The following is a 17583-nucleotide window of genomic DNA, read 5'->3' as shown; positions in this document are numbered from 1 at the left end:
AATTTCTAATTGCGATTACTAAGGAGAATAATTAACTATAATTGCAGAACCATCGTTAGATAGGTAAGTTTGACTGGCCCTTATGTTGACTTCAGAAGTAATTTGCCATATCTACTACAAGGGAATGTGACAGGTTTATAAAATGTTGTTGTACAATAGAAAAGGAAGTGTGTATAAGAGTCACTCAGCCAATTTCAGGAATCTAGAATGGTTGACTCATCTGTTCTGCATGTCCTGGGGATGGCTTTTAGCCTATATGTTGATGCGATGTACCTGTCAGTTTTATGAGGAAGCTCATTACTTTCTGAAGTTAATGTATATTTGAAAACATCTGTCAGGCTATTAAGAGACTCAATGTTTTAATATTGTTATGTGCATTGGTAATATAAAACCTGGATTACAGTGCTCAGAATGCTAGCAGAAATAAAACAAATAATAATAATGTACACCATAAAACACATAGGATGTGTAACATGGCTGAGTTCAGGGGGAGAAATCTTACTTTTCTGGCATTTCTGGCTGTTGATCGTTCGTTGGCACAACCTTCACATCAATGTTATGTTAGATTGATATACTGTATACGCATGGGTGTATGTATGTGTGCACCTAAACACAAGCATGTATGCATACTTGTACATTTTTTCTTTAGTACAAATCTAAAAATGTCCAGAAATTCATTCAGTCCAATTTTTTTGATCAACAGAAGACAACATTTCAAGCACAAGCATTGGCAGGCTTTTATGTTTACATCTACTAACTTGAGAAGAAGTACAACTATGTAGGACAATTTCTCAGTGAATGATGAGTTGACCTTTGAAAAACTCAATGCAAAACAATCTTTACAGGTAGAATTGCTGTGCAAAATGTTGTCTAACTCACAAAATCCCAATGTATCAGTAATTCTGCTTCTAGCCAACATTTCAAAGCAAAGCCTAATTTCTAAAATGAGGGCAGTTAATTTTTCTTTAAACATAGTCACTTAATGTCATATCATCATAATTAGGACAGAACTCTATCAACCTCCCCCAAACTGAGATCAGCCCAGGTAAATGAAAAAAGTGAAAAACAAAAAGAGAGCCAAGGCTTTAATCTTTTATTCTATCAGACAACAGCTCACTAATATCAAAATTAGCATCCTCAATCATCTTTTAGAGTTTGTCAGAATCACAGAAATTAGGGGTTAAGAAGAGCTACTAAATCATCTGGTCCATGTGTGCATGCAATATTAATTTGGACTCATAATGAGTAGATGTCTGATCATTGTATCATATTATTCATATTTTCAAGTACTTTATTTCAGGCCGTGCAGTGGCACTGAGTGTGTGCATGAAGGTCTGACAATTTGTACACAAACATTTCAGAGTGCCATGGAAACACTACAGTCTGGGCTAACCCGGAGGTGCTTGGAAACAGCAATAATGAAACACTGGGTCTTCTTACCCCCTGGTATTTGTTCCTGGCTATGTAACCTCGTAAAAGTGACTGAAGAACAATAGTGGTAGCTCGCATGAGACGGTATCTTTTGCGAACCACATACATGCGCTGGAACTTCTGAAGTATGATGGCAGCCCTGGTTCTTCGCAAGAACTTGGCATAGCTGGCAAAGAAAAATGGTGGAAATGGAATTTCCGTCTATTATTTATAAGCCCTGAATAACATTTTCCCAGTCCTATAACTTTACCCTCTTTCTTAAGAGCTACGTTTTCTACATATTCTACTCTAGATTATTTGCAGTACTGTCAATGGTACAATGTTTGCTTACTACTATACTGCAGCAGCATGGGAAAATTAAAAAATTAACCCTTAAAAGCCCCAGATAGAGTTTACTCATCTTCAGAAAATTGCACTGGGGAACTGACACACTCTTCTCAGTTTCTCATCACCTTCCCTCATTCTTTAAAGCAGCTTCCATTAATCAACTTTCCCTAACTCATTCCCCAACAGAAACAGGTCCACCCTTAATTCCTATTCCTTCAGCAAGACCACTGAAAAGCATCCCGACTCAATTCCTTTCCTTTTCCCTCCCACCTCACCTCTGTATCTGCCTGCTTCCCTGCTCCAGCTAGTTCCCTCATCACCCATATCAGCCATCTACTCCTAGCTGGCCTGTCTCCCCTTTGTTGCATCCTGGCCTGAGGGATAGGTTCTCCACCACTGGAAAGAGAGGCCACCACATTAGAAGGGCAGTGGAAAGTTAACAAGGTTTTGTGGCAAGAAAAGGGAAGGGCAGGATTCAGTCTAAGCAAGAGTCCTGCCTCACCCCACCTGCAGACTGATTTCCTCTCTCTATTTTTCCTCTACTTTAACAAATAGAGAACATGGACTGCTCTTAGGTGTTATCCAGCTGGGAAATAGCTACTTCTTTCTGAAGGTCAAAAAAAGCAGGTACTGCTCTTAGAGGAATGCATAGTCTAGTCTATTTCCTTCATTACACTGAAAAATTAATTCCTAGTGATCAGCACAAGGAGACAGGTCTCACAGTTAAATGACCTAGTTAGAGGAATGTGAACTAATGTAAGAGCAAGTGTCCCCAAGTGTGCTACTTACCATCGTGCTTGGTACCCTTTAACATATCTCTGAATGGTGATGGCTGCTTTCTTCATGCGCAGGTACTTCTTTCGCATCAGCCATCCTCGGATTGTCTTCTGGATGCGGATGCAGGCAACTCTCAGCTTATCTGCTCTTATTTTTTCCAGATAGGCTACTTGACCAGCCCGAAAAAATATTTTTGTCTTACCAAACTGGTATTTATCCTTGTCCTATTTTCAGATGAAATATATGATCAGCAACAGAATTAAACAATAGTGGATAAAAAAGGAGACTCAAAGGCTGAATTGAAAGCAGAGTCAGTAAAGAGGTAAAACTACCCATTTAGTATTTCAGTGAAATCTGTACTTACAATAGGTAAGGAAGCAGGATTTTTTTTTACCCTATTATGTTCTGTGCATAAATTTTTAGAATTAGCAGGGTTAGGGAATTGGAAACTTAAGGAATAATATATATGTGAGGATTGGTTACAACTTTATTCTAACAGGAAATATTTTCTGAATCAGAAAAAAAGTTTTCATTTTTTTAAAAAATGTGTCTAAAAACTGAAGACTGATATTTCCTCTGCCAAATACGGCTTATATTTAAGGTACTTTGTTGTCAGTTTTTACTGAAAAATCCCTGGGTTTAACAAAAGCTATTCTTTTTTTTTTTAAACTGATTTTTACCCAAACTTTGGACCACTCAGACACATGAAAATACCGATTGTTAAGAAAATCAATACATTACATTAGTGAGATGTGTATGTTAGTAATAAATTTGTCTAAGTGTAAATGTAAGACTGTCTGTTAAATAAGATAATATAGAAGAAGAAACATTCACATGTATGCATGTGCATACATGTAAGTACAGCTAATATACAGTTCATGAAATAAACCATAGCTTTAAAAAAAACACTGCTTTTAATTTTTAATACTCTTACTTTTTTCTGTCCTCCCATCCCCCAATATTAAACCCAATATTTACCCAAAAAACTGGAAAGTGAAGTTTTGCAACAATTTTCACCCACTTTGTAATAAACACCAGTACACATCTAGGAAATTTTAAACAAAATATAAACCAAACATGAAGGACATTGTTAATATTCAGGCTACAAGGATCAGGACGGTTGGTATTTCTCATGAAACTGAGGAGAAACACTAGTGAAACTGATGAGACAAGGAAAAAAAATCAGTAATTGAAAGGAAAATTAAAGTAACTATTTTAAAATTGATATCTGACCTTCCTCAACAGTCAGTCTTAAGCTATATTACAGAGTACAAATGTTTTAGAAAGGATTTGAAAAAATGACTTGATATCTATTAGCCTGAGAACCAACCCTACTAGCCCAGGGGAAATATCTGTGCCCCCACACTCATGTACAATTGTATGGAATAAAACCAATGAGGCATAATGGACAGAGCAAGTCGAGATGATTGCAGCACACTTGGGGGGCGAGGAAGCAAGGTTCGGGAGGGGCTATGGGTAGTGGTGGAAAAACAGGATGAAATCATTTGTGTGTACTTTGACTTGAAATTTACACACAAACACACAGGTAAAGCAATAACCTCCACTATTTAATAGGTACTATTGATTATTATTTGATGTCAGTATGCAAGCACTGGCAGTCAAGCTGAAAGCTCCAGCTGCTCCTATTGCTTTGAATGCTTTTAGTAACACACGAGAAAAGGAATCCACTCACATGACAGGGAGAGCATATGCACACAAGTGCATTTAAATGGAATCTTGAAAAAATAAACTGCATTCTATGCTTGTTTGTATAATACAATTGACTGATACTTACGCTGCCCCTCAGCAAACTAGGTGGCTTTCTGATTTTAATTTCCATGGCAAGTCATCTGTGTGCTTTTACTTTTCCTCACCTATACCTTGCATTGAGTCATGATTAATCACCTTCTGGTTGAGAAATACATGGGAACCTGTTTTGGAGCCTATCTGTGCTGTGCATTAACCCTTTGTATACTGGCTAATCCCCAGGAACCCCAGTAATTTCTTGTGTAACTCTAATGATTTTGTTTTATACCCAGATGATTTAAGTAATAGCTAATTCTTAAATGTTAAGGGGAGCCAGCAGCTGGTGCTGTACTGGAAGATGGGGAGCTGTTCACTCTTGGAAGCAAGGCTGGGTCAATACTCTTAGTCCTGCCTTTCCTGTGCTGGAAAGTCTCCTTCTCCTGCTGTTTATTTTCACCATTACTCCCCTAGGCTGGAAACTGGCTACATGCATGAAAGCTGTTAGGGAGCTTGCACAGAACATCTCTGTGTAGGAGGGCAAGGGCAGGGAGACAGCTAAGAGGTGGTAGGACAGTGGCAGGATCTCACTATGCTAAGTGGAATTAAGGAATCACAGAATCATAGGAGTGGAAGGGAATTTGAGAGGTCATCTAGTCCAGCCCCATGCCCTCAGGGCAGGACTAAGTATTATCTAGACCACCCTGACAGGTGTCTGTCTAACCTTCTCTTAAAAATCTCCAATTATGGAGATTCCCTAGAAATTTATTCCAGTGCTTAACTAACCTGGCAGTCAGGCAGTTTTTCCTAATGTCCAACCTAAACCGCCCTTGCTGCAATTTAAGCCCATTGCTTCTTGTCCTATCCTCAGAGGTTAACAAGAACAATTTTTCTCCCTCCTCCTTGTACAACCTTTTATGTACTTGAAAACTGTTAAGGAAGTGGAAGGGTTTTTGTTTGGACCAGGAAAGAGAGACTCCTGCATATTTGAATCCTCAGGATGATTATACCCTCAAGATTAATACAACTTGCTGTTAAATTAAGTGAGGCAGTCCCTCCATCCACCAGGGCTTAAAATTGTCGTCTTCCCAGCCTCTGCTAGACCAGAGAACCAAATCCCCACCACACACACAGCAACACTGGAGTGACTTACACTCACTGAAGCAACATCCCATTTTTGACAATAAAAAGAATGATTGATCCTTAATAGCAGCCAAGGCCTGATGCTTCCAAAGCTTCAAAAAGAAAAGTGAGTGTCACCCAATCCAGCAAACAATATAACACTCAGAGAGACTATGATTTTCCTAAACTAGTGTTGGCTGCTGTTTGAAATCCCTATCAACTAATAATAACTTATGACTAATTTCAGATTTGTAGAGGGGGAGCAACACATTTTCAAAAACTATCTGTATAATTCAGGATTCCGAGCAATATTTATAGTAGGGCTTTCAAACAATTAAAAAAATTAATCACGACTAATCACACTGTTAAACAATAATAGAATACCATTTATTTAAATATTTTTGGATGTTTTCTACATTTTCAAAAATACTGATTTCAAGTATAACACAGAATACAAAGTGTACAATGCTCACTTTATATTTATTTTTGATTACAAGTATTGACACTGTAAAAAAATAGAAGAAATAGTATTTTTCAATTCACCTAATACAAGTACTATAGTGCAATCTCTTTATCATGAAAGTTGAATTTTCAAATGTAGAATTCTGTAAAAAAAACTGCATTCAAAAATAAAACAATGTAAAATTTTAGAGACTGCAAGTCCACTCAGTCCTACTTCTTGTTCAGCCAATCACTCAGACAAACAAGTTTGTTTACATTTGCAGGAGATAATGCTGCCCGCTTCTTGTTTACAAGGTCACCTGAAAGTGAGAACAGGCATTCTCATGGCACTGTTGTAGCTGGCGTCGCAAGATATTTATGTGCCAGATGCGCTAAAGATTCACATGTCCCTTCATGCTTCAACCACCATTCCAGGGGACATGCGTCCATGCTGACGATGGGTTCTGCTCGATAACAGTCCAAAGCAGTGTGTACTGACGCATGTTCATTTTCATTATCTGAGTCAGATGCCACCAGCAGAAGGCTGATTTTCTTTTTTGGTGGTTCGGGTTCTGTAGTTTCCGCATCAGAGTATTGCTTTTTTAAGAATTCTGAACGCATGCTCCACACCTTGTCCCTCTCAGATTTTGGAAGGCACTTCAGATTCTTAAACCTTGGGACAAGTTCTGTAGCTATCTTTAGAAATCTCACATTGGTACCTTCTTTGCGTTTTGTGAAATCTGCAGTGAAAATGTTCTTAAAATGAACAAAGTGTGCTGGCTCATCCGAGACTGCTGTAACATGAAATATATGGCAGAATACAGGTAAAACAGAGCAGGGGACATACACTTATCCCCCAAGGAGTTCGGTCACAATTTAATTAACAAATTTTTTTTTTAAATGAGCATCATCAGCATGTCCTCTGGAATGGTGGCCGAAGCATGAAGGGGTGTATGAATGTTTACCATATCTGGCATGCAAACACCTTGCAATGCCAGATACAAAAGTGCCATGCAAATGCCTGTTCTCACTTTCCAGTGACATTGCAAATAAGAAGAGGGCAGCATTATCTCCCGTAAATGTAAACAAACTTGTTTGTCTTAGCAATTGGCTGAACAAGAAGTAGCACTGAGTGGACTTGTACGCTCTGAAGTTTTACATTGTTTTGTTTTTGAATGCAGTTATGTAACTCCCTCCAAAAAATCTACATTTGTATTGTTTTGTTTATGAGTGCAGTTATATAACAAACAAACAGAATCTACATTTGTAAGTTGCACTTTCACAGTAAAGAGATTGCACTGCAGTACTTGTATGAGGTGAATTGAAAAATACTATTTCTTTTGTTTATCATATTTACAGTGCAAATATTTGTAATCAAAATCATATACACGTTGATTTCAATTACAACACAGAATACAATATATATGAAAATGTAGAAAAACATCCAAAATATATAATAAATTTCAACTGGTATTCTATTGTTTAACAGTGCAATTAGAATCATGATTAATTTTTTTGAGTTAATCGCGTGCGTTAACTGTGATTAATTGATAGCCCTAATTTATAGGTTTTAAAAGCTACAATTCTACTACCAGAATCAGCTTCTCCAACAAATTTTTGCATGTCTGTTTTCTGTCACTAAGGACATCTTTTTGCTTCATCAGGACACGGTAGCGGCTGAAGAACTCTTGATACGTCCACCTGTACCAAGAAACAGAAAGGGTGTTAGCCATACAACGGAAACCTCTCACAGTGAAAATGCCTCTTCTGAAAACAATCTGAGAAACGGCAAACCTACCTTGAGGGGAAGCCAGCTGCACTGATCCGGATAGTTTCCAGAACACCACAAGCTCTGAGCTGCTGAACTGCCCGCTTTTCATCAAACCTATATAAAAAAACAAAACATCTGTCAAATGGCAGACTTTCTAAGTGAAGCTCTAGCCAAGTTTTGTACGAGAACCCAAGTTCAGAAATGGTGACAACATTAGAAATGCAAACTAGCAGATTTCAGTCAAAGAAGTTGTCATGAGTACAGATTCTTCAGGAGCGCAAGCTTTGAATCAAATTCTAAATGGAAAATCATGAAATTGTGGGTATCCTTCTCAGACAGCATAAAGGAGAACTACAAAGCTGTCAGCTAATAATTTTCTCTCCATTCAGCCCCAAACATCTGCTATTATTATGTGTGTCCCAATGCTTTCAGGATACACTATTCTGCTGCTGTATACTGTGTTTTCAGAGACCATTTATGAACCAACGTACGTGAATGGAAACTTGAAGTCATTGGGCTTAATGCAACGCACATAGTGTGGAGTTGTAGCATTAAGGGTTTCCATCAGCAGATGAAGAGAGTTCCGAAACTGTAAAAAAGAAAAAGAAAAAAAAAACAACAAAAAGGAAATCAGAATACAATGAAACTCAGTCTTGTTTGAAATGATCTCGAAGGGGAACTTTTTTTATTAGATAAAAGAGGTTGTCTTGAAAAATCCAGCTAAAGACAAATTTCAATAAAGCAGTTTGGTTATGTGCTGCCCCAGTGTATGCATCCATACTACAAATTCTGGTGGTTCTTCGAAGCAATTAATATACACTGCAACACTCTTGTTGAATCAACGGCAATCATACTGCCATACGATACACAAATGCTTGACAGGTTTCAGAGAAACAGCCGTGTTAGTCTGTATTCGCAAAAAGAAAAGGAGTACTTGTGGCACCTTAGAGACTAACCAATTTATTTGAGCATGAGCTTTCGTGAGCTACAGCTTTACATAGGCAGCATAAATTCTAGCACCCAAATCTGCATGTTGTGTCTGAAATCAGCAACAATCTGAACAGGCATGTTAAAATATCACAATAGACACTTTTTCCCAGCTGGTTTAAAATCAATCCAGATGAAAGAGATGCAAAACAGATTTCTACCAGAGGAAAGATCTGTAGAAACTGATAGGTGGTTGGTGACTGTTCACTTTTTTGGAGGTAAGCCAGCCTGTTGTTTCAACTTTTTCAGTCTTAGGGTCTTATTGGATCCATCACTAGTCCTGGATTCCCAAGAAACACAGTGGCTTTGAATACTTTGGATCATCTCTGGCTGGCTCAGGGGCTGCAGCTCTGCCTTTCTAATAAGGACCTTGTCACAGTTCCCCATGCTTATATAGGCACCATACACCAGTATCTGGATTATCACTTGGTGTGGTACACCTGAAAAGCCGGACCTACAGGAATGGGCTTTACCTGGAACTATCCCTGAAAGCCACTCAGATGTTTCAGCCAATGCAGAATGTGGCTATTCACTAATAAAGTGGTGGAGGCTGACAAGCATATAAACCTGGACTCCAAACGATGAACAGGGCTCCTGTTTGTTCCTGTGCGCAATTCGAGGTGCTGTCAATCATCTATAAAACACTAACTGAGGACTGACAGTGCCAACAAACCACTTTTTGTCCTGTGCTCTACTTCTGGCAGTTATTAGATCCCCAGTAGGTGAGTGGCCGGACTTTCTCAGGGCAGGGTCCCACTCTGAAACAGAGTTTGCCAAAGCCTAAATTTGGCAAGTTTTAAGTCATAGTGCAAGACATCTGTTTAATCCGGCTTTGTAACTGTTGATAAGTGGAAAGTGATGGGGCAGGAGATTTGCTTTATGGTCATGCTGATTGGCATATTTATTTTTTAATTTTGATATATACATCTAGATATTTTAGGGTAAGGACTTATACTTTCGGGGCAGATTTTCAGAGGTGCTGAACACCCACTGTCTTCAAGTGAAGTTGGTGGGAGCTCAGAACCCTTGGAAAATCAGGGTAACCAGGGATCAGATTTTCACAGGAGCTGAGCATCCAACATGCTAAGCTCTTTTGAAAACATGGTCACTTAGTTTGGGCGTTGAGTTCTTTTGAAAATCTCGCCCTAACTGTGTGTTTTATCTGGCCCTAACACTGTATACAGTCCAAATTGTAAGCTATAAGCAATCCTAATGGTTACTGTCAGAGTTAGATGAACAAGTCCTCTTTAAGAGCAGCCATCCTATATTGCTGTGTACAGTAAACTGTTGCTTTCTTACGTGGCCATGCAAGGCTGAGAGAGCAGGTCTTCATGAAAGTATCATACATGAACGTGAGGTACTCCACCCACAAAAAAACTGAAGCAGTATAAATGCTCAAACATAGCCTACTTCTCTTACATGGATTGCATAGTTTTTGCTGAAGATTTCTATCAATATTCTAGCAATCCTGGTGTCCGATCCTTAATCAATGTCTTACTGCCCATTTGTTGGTGATGCCTGATGGAAGCTAAAGATTCCACAACACTTAAAAAGAAAAAGGTAGTGGGATGAGCCGAACCTATTGCTGAGAGCCATGATGGTGGCCTTTCTGTCTGAACCAACACTCCTGAGCAGTGATCACAAGAAACTGCTGCACAGTATGACACTATAAGGGGAGGGGAAAAGATTATTCTAATGAAATTAGTCACTGGTTCAACTCACCTGATGTCCCACAGTTTTCTTATGTTCCTTGCTTGCTTGGCCTGGTCTGGCCTTGGCGGGTTTTACAGCAGTGCGAGACAGCAGCGTGCGGCCTGAAGGGGTTGCTGAGGTGGGACTAAGGGCCTTCTCTTCATCCTGAAACAACTCTGACAGCATCTTAAACTGGTGGAGAAGTAGGAAAAGCAAGTTACCTCTCAGGATCAGGGGGTGAGTATTCTAGAAGGGAAGAAGTGCTGTCTAAGGGTCATGCAGGGGGTCTGAGAATGAGGATGCCGGGTTCTTTTTCCTAACTCTGAGTGTCTGTGTGACCGTGACACAGAGAACAAACCATTTAATCTAGAAATCGGTATAATTGTACTAGTCTGCCTCAGACAGGTTTTAGACTTAATTGATTATTTATAGTGCTGCTTAAGATCCTCCGATGGAAATAGCAGAGTACTGATGCTGAAGTACAAAGAATGAATGGCATTATCTTCTATAAGTATCTAAGATGGTTAGAATCCTAGCTCATTTTCTGTAAGCAGTTTTCTTTTCTTTTGGTGGGGGGAGATGGGACAGAGTAAGCAAGAGCACACACATGCATGAACAACATGAGGTGTCCAAGCCTGTGCTGATTTAATGATAAAATTGTTTGTATTTGTGGATGTCTTGGCATCAAATTCTGGCTTGACTTGAGTCTTGCGCATAGAGCCAGCAATAGTTTCACAGCTCAGCCAGTCTGTGACACTGTCACAGGTTACCAGTCCCTTTAAGGGTATTTGGGCTCTGGCACATTAGCCATCCCACCCCCCTTGCTTCCCCCAGCTGGTCCTGATTAGCTGGGTGATTTCACTGAAAGGGCTGAGAACTCAGTTTGAGTGTGGAACCACAGACAGTGGGTAGGCTTCCATGGAAGGCTCTAAGTGATGGCCTGCAGGAGACTGAGGGGACTCCAGGGAAGGAGCCTGGAAGTCAGGGCTCCATCCCAGAGACAGAGACTAAGACTGAAAAGTAACCCAGAAGGGACTGGGGAATGAGCCCGGGACAGACTGAAGAGGAGCCCAAGTGGGGAGAAAGTACTTTTTGTTTGAACTTGTTACCTTGAAGGGGGATTGGACTCAGAGTAACCCAGATGAAGGTGCTGAACCATGGGAATCTCAGGGACAGACAAAACCTGGGTGAGGGGAAACTGAGGCAGGCAGCACCAGCAGTGCCACACTTGCCCAGCAGGCCTGCTCTGTGACACACTGCTACAGATGCTTTCTCAGTGTAGAACTGCTGCTGTATAGGACAGCTTGGATGCTAAAAGAGAACATCAGGAAAGCCTCCTCTGACATTCCAGTAGTGTGTCAGGCTCCTCTCTAGCTGAGCAAGGAGACTGAATGGCCCAAAAGGCTCCACAGAGAACTCCGGTCTAGCAGCTTTCAAATACACCCATCAGCTAGAAAGAGGATGGATTTATCCGGCTGAAGATCCACTCTATCTGGCAATCATAAAGAATGGTGAAAGAACCTGCACAGTCTTTCCAAGCAACCTCTGGGACCCAGCTCTGATCCCCTTCCCTCCCTCACAGCAACTGTAAATGACAATGATCACAAAATGTAACTCTGCTATAATAGCAACCTGAAACAATAGTAACTATACAGGTAACTACAGATAATGCTTCCAGGTAGATAACGTGTAGCACCTCAGAAACATTGCCAGAATAAGGAAACCTGAGCCCTTTTACCTATAAATGAATAATCTTTAAACTAGCATGTGTTCTCTTATTCCCAAGAAATAGGAACATTACATTTTCAGTAACATAAAGCAATTAGCTAAGTATGGCTCACAAGGAACGATCACTAGTTGCCTTATCAAATTTGATGAGTGTGCACCATGATCAATGAAACAGTCCGTGCAACTGTACCAGAGTGAACTGTACCAGAGTGATGCAGTCTGCTAGCTCAACATTCATGCCATTTCTATAGCATCATGTGTTTTAAAAAGGATGCAGCTGCCCAGGGCGATATAAAGTTACAATATGGGGGCCAGAAGAAATCTGAAATTCTTGAACTAATAGAAAAAGATTAATATCAACTACCTAGATATCTAAAAGACATATCCAAGCCATTTCATACAAACTGTGTGGGTCTAAATCAGTTAAGTAAGGAAGCCAATTGTGATTTGAATCTTAATAAGCTTCATCCAGATGAGTCTGCTACTGGCATTAACACAAAAGAGTGTGTCCTTCCTTGGCTCTGCATTGCTGATGGGCCAGCGTTTCTAAGGAATCAAATCAAATATTGAGGCTCACAATCCCCCTCAGGTGAAGGTGTGAGTGTAAAAATGTTCAACTTAATTTAAAAGTCACCATTTTCTAAGGCATCATCTGCTATCGTGTGGAAACGGGGGCAATACATGGCAATTCTTTACCATTGGAACTGAAGGCTCAAACTAAAGATTGTACATATGAATAGGGCACTACTGAGGGAGTCTTCATTGTTTTTTCCTGGCTCAGCACCTCTCTCGGTTTCACAGGGCACTGGCAGTGCTCAAAGAGAAAAAAAAAAAAAACACGGCTCAAAGGGCAGACAATCATGTGGTAGGAAACAAGCAAGCATTTTTCATTTCCACATGAATTTTACAGTTGATCTCACAGACATGCTGCTAACACATGCCAGCAGCAAGCATGAAAACTGAGAACTCTCATATATTACATGCACTGGAATAAAACATGCTCGAATAAGTGCCATGGAGTAATTTCTAGAGCAGGCTAACATTTCAAGTTGTGCATTACACAGCCCTTCTAGGGAAGCATGCGGGCCGTGCACTTTGAATAGACCAAACTTTCTCCACAACATCATAAATCTCTAGAAGCTGTAATGATGCAGGGGTAAGCAATTATTAGAATTATAAGGGACGCACTAGATTTTAGCTTTACCTTCTGTTGCATACGTATGGTGAACCCAGAAAACAACAGCAACAACAACAACAAAAGTAGATTAAAATCAGGAATTAAACCAGAAAACCAAAAGCTACTGTGAAGAGTTATTAATAATTAAGGCTGCCTGAAAAATTTCCAAAGAAACATTTTTCCACTGGATAATGGGGTTTCCACCAAAATCTAAAGTTTCTGCAGGAAAAAATTGATTTTGGTGGAATTTCCATTGGGAAAATCAAAACATTTCATTTCAGGTGGGACTGGATCAAGCTGACATTAATCTCTGCATCTGCCTGAGCTGGCACCATGCTTTATGGGAGTTATAGGTCCAGATCCCTCATGCCCCCATTCTTCTCTGTGGACCATGCTCCCCAGCCAGACTAGATCCCCATGATGCCTGACAGTCTCTTCCTGTGGCTGATGCACTGTGGCTGGGCAGCAGTGCCAAGAGGGGAGAATAAGGGCATGACAGATCCACAACCACAACTCCCAGGAGGCACCACAGCAGCTCACATGACCAGAGGTTAACATTGACCTGAAATGAAACATTGCTGAACAGAAAATGTTTGTAACTTCTCATTCCATAAAAAGTTTAGATATTTCAACTTGGTATGCCAATTCAGGATGTAAACAAATGACACAATATAGGAATTTCCCATGGGATGCCTATCAGCTGCATTAATGATTGTATGGGTACTATTTCAACCTGTCTGGAGCTCTACAGCTGGCAAATTCCCAATAGCTGCCATCAGGAAGTACATTTTGTACTTGCATTTTCATTTCAGAAGAGAAATAGCTAGCATTCCTACCATTAAGAGAAAGTAGCTCTTCTCCAACAGTGAGCATGTCACACATTATACCTTGGTGTAATATTTTAAAGTTTTTAAATGGGATAGTCCCATGGAGTTTAAAAATAAAAAACACCGTCAAGGATCAGCCAGTGTAGATTTTCCTGCTTTACTGGGTTCTCATTTTGATTTGGCTTTTGGAAGAGGTACATAGGGGCAACCTGGCTTTCTTGTATACACTTCTACCCCGATATAATGCGGTCCGATATAACGCAAATCCGGATATAACGCGGTAAAGCAGCGCTCTGGGGGGGTGGGGCTGTGCGCTCCGGTGGATCGGCGCATCAGCGTGTCTGGCTCCCACATGCTGCTCTGAGCGGCGTGTTAAGGGTGCCAGGCCGGGGCCGAGAGGTTGGATAATGGGGCCACGGGGGGAAGGGGAATGGGGTCGATTCAGACGTGCAGGGGGCGTGGCGGGGCTCGGCCAGGCTGCGGTGTCCCGGCGGGCAGCTCATGGCTGGAAGTTCATGCCCCAGCCTGGGTGCCTGCTTCCAGAGGGGGCGGGTCTGTGCTCTGGCCCTGGCTCCGCGCCTCTCGTGCCCCGGCCAGGGGGTGCTGCGCGCTCTGCCAAGCTGGGCACTTTTGCCGCTACCGCCGCTTCACTCAGCTCCTGCCTCCCTCCCACGCCCCAGCCAGGGGGTGCTGTGCACTCCGCCGGGCTGGGCAGTTTTGCTGCCACCGCCACTTCGCTCGGCTCCTACCTCCCTCCTGCGCCCCCACCTGAGACCCTCTACCCCTACTAACAAAAATGATTTAGTTCGCAAGTGTACAAACATTTTTATCCTAAAGGAATAAAAATATCTTTCCTAGTAAAATTTTCAAAACACATTATGTCTTTGTACACTCTAATCCCTCTACCCCAATATAACATGGTTTTACCTATATTGCGGTAAGATTTTTTGGCTCCCGAGGACCGCGTTATATCGGGGTAGAGGTGTAGTTGTTTACGTTTAATTGGTCTGGACAGACAAGAAAATTCTGTTTTCACAAAACATTTAAAAATCAAATGTGTGCAGTTTACAAGGGAACAATCAAGCCTATTCTGATCCATCAGGATCCCTTGATATCTTCCAAAAAGCCCGAGCAAATTTACAGTGAAAATTTATTGAAAATTCATGTAAGGCTAAAAGTAAAAAAATATTCCAAGCAGCAAAGCAGCAAACATACCAAGCCAATTTCTAATTTGTGGTTTTCAAAACAAATTTTCCAATCTGATTCCATTAAAATCTATGGCTAAATACAGACAGCCTTCAATGGGAGTGAGATCATGTCCCATAGCTTTCTAAATATGTACAAACAACTAAATAAATAGAAACTATACCCAAGTGGAGAGGGCCATTTAGACTCGGGGGTGTGGGGGGGAGAACAACTTTCATTTTTAACGCTTATATAAAAAAAGCTGACCCTTAACTCGATATCCCATGTCAGGGGGAAAAAAAAAATCAATCCTCAACACTAACCTTACTTGATTTTAGGACCTTGATTTGTTCTTCATAAACTGTGTCTTTGTTCTTTTCCAAAAAACCTTCACATTGATATTCCACCTAAAAATACAAAAATGTGATTTTTTTCTACAAAAACTCATTAGGAGTTCATTTTTGCAGGATTCACCAGCTGTAACCTGTGAAATTAAAAAGTTTACTATTAATGTTGTTTAAAATATCAGTCACTGAATACATGCTTGCATGACAAACACTGCTTGTAAGAAAGGTTACTTTCTAATAAAAAATGGAACTTTAAACCATAACATATGCATAACTGCTGTATTTGTATTAAACAAGACAAAGTGCACATGTACAGAGATGCCTTTGCTGAGACAGTGTGATTGAGCGGTTATACAGGCTAAGAGCCAGAATCTGGGCTGAGCCACTTCACCCCCTTGTGCTTGAGTTAACATAGCTGTAAAATTAGATAAAAGCCAGACCTTGCTGAGAAACAGATAACCCATCTCATGAGATAGGTAAAACTGGTCACACTGCTACAGTCAGCTGCACAAAGATCTTCATCTGCATTCAAATAGGCAGCTGTCTTCAAAAGTAATTGAAGGTATGTATTCAAAAGATGACAGACTCTATAAATGATAATGATACCCACTTCTTAATTCATTCTTCTATCGCAGGAAGATTGACTCTCTTGGACTCAAAGAAAGGCCACAGGCCTCAAACTAAAACTGAACAGAGATGACTTACCTGACTTAAGAATGGGGGAAAAGAAAACCAATTGCCCCAAATCCACAGAATAGGTATTTTAAAAATACAGAGATAGTAAGAGATATTTATTTATGTGCCTCTCTCAAACTAACCCCAGGAAAACAGGAGTTGCATCAGCAGCAGTCTAAATGTTCACTGAAAAAGAATGACCTCTTTAGTAACTTTGCTATTAATAGGACTGGGATCAAGAGTTGGAGATGAATGCCCTCTTTCAAAAAGGAACTTCACTGGTTTTGTCTCTCCAAGCTACATGTCTATGGATGGAGCATCTGCCCACAGTCCTCTTCTCTTCATTGAGAACTTCGCCATACCCATTTTGTAACACACTGGCATTGAAACTATTCCCATAGCTGTGGCAAAAATAAATCCCGAAATTCCTCTACACAAAAACAATGCTCTCAATGCTCATTAGCCATTATGGAACAAACTCTGATCAAGTCGCTACAATATTTATTAAGGTGAACTTCACCTCTGTGGACAGGGCCCACACAAAACCCATCTACCATTTAAGCCCTATTTTGAATTTCACCTTAACTTCGTAATATTAAAATGAATCTTCCCAGCTGAAAAAAATACCACTAGAGGGAGGCAAAGAGCTCTATGAATTCCTCCAGAGAACAACCCAGTTTACAAACCTTGCCAGCTAAGGCCCATATTATGGTTCTCCCCCACATCCACCGCACTGTTCCAAAATGTTTGTATATGTTAACTTGTACATATATGAAAGACTAAATGACTTAACATTGGTAATTCCTCAGTCTTACATGTGCTTATGACTGCCACAGCCTGGGACTTCCCCAACCCAAACTATACTATTCAGTACAGAGTTCAAAGCATATTTTAAACAGCCAGGCTCAATGTATTTTACAGTATGTAAAGAGTTTAATGCTTTATCTTTTTGCTCTTTCATGATTTCCAGCAGAGAAATGGCTCATGCATCAAGCATAAGCATTCTCTTAACTATTTGCTATTATCAAGGACATGGTGGAGAACAGAGGCAAAGCAGAGTCTCACCTTTTCTAGGCATAAATTCAAGTACATGCGAGGAAACAAAGTAAGGTCAAGTAAAGACCACAAATCCTGCTGATTCTGACATGATGCTGTTATTCTTTAGCACATGTTGAACTACCAATATAGCCACATAGCTCCTATAAATATTATAAATGAAAATTCTTTTGGGTTGTATGAGAGCAAAATCCTCATCCAGCCTTCCTCAATATAGTGTCACTTTAACTCAGAATTTAACTCCTTCACATGAAGACTCCAATTTTTCTTTCAAAAAAACATTTTTCTTTTAGTTAA

General features: G+C 40.3%; 1 protein-coding gene across 4 annotated transcripts in view; it reads right to left on the bottom strand.

Annotated features, from left to right (window-relative positions):
- MYO5A (myosin VA) overlaps nucleotides 1–17583 on the bottom strand; it is a 213993-nt gene that overhangs the window by 46846 nt on the left and 149564 nt on the right. For all 4 annotated transcript variants that reach the window (XM_075133075.1, XM_048866652.2, XM_075133076.1 and 1 more), the window contains exons 14-20: nucleotides 15532–15615; nucleotides 10322–10483; nucleotides 8104–8201; nucleotides 7640–7726; nucleotides 7434–7542; nucleotides 2548–2759; nucleotides 1441–1597 (exon numbers count right to left, since the gene is read on the bottom strand). In XM_075133075.1, the coding sequence (XP_074989176.1) occupies nucleotides 1441–1597; nucleotides 2548–2759; nucleotides 7434–7542; nucleotides 7640–7726; nucleotides 8104–8201; nucleotides 10322–10483; nucleotides 15532–15615 (909 nt within the window). The remainder of the gene's footprint in view (nucleotides 1–1440; nucleotides 1598–2547; nucleotides 2760–7433; nucleotides 7543–7639; nucleotides 7727–8103; nucleotides 8202–10321; nucleotides 10484–15531; nucleotides 15616–17583) is intronic.

This window comes from Caretta caretta, chromosome 10 (genome assembly GCF_965140235.1).
Source record: "Caretta caretta isolate rCarCar2 chromosome 10, rCarCar1.hap1, whole genome shotgun sequence".
In the NCBI taxonomy this organism is placed as follows: domain Eukaryota; kingdom Metazoa; phylum Chordata; order Testudines; family Cheloniidae; genus Caretta; species Caretta caretta.
This window is presented reverse-complemented; position numbering and strand designations above follow the sequence as displayed.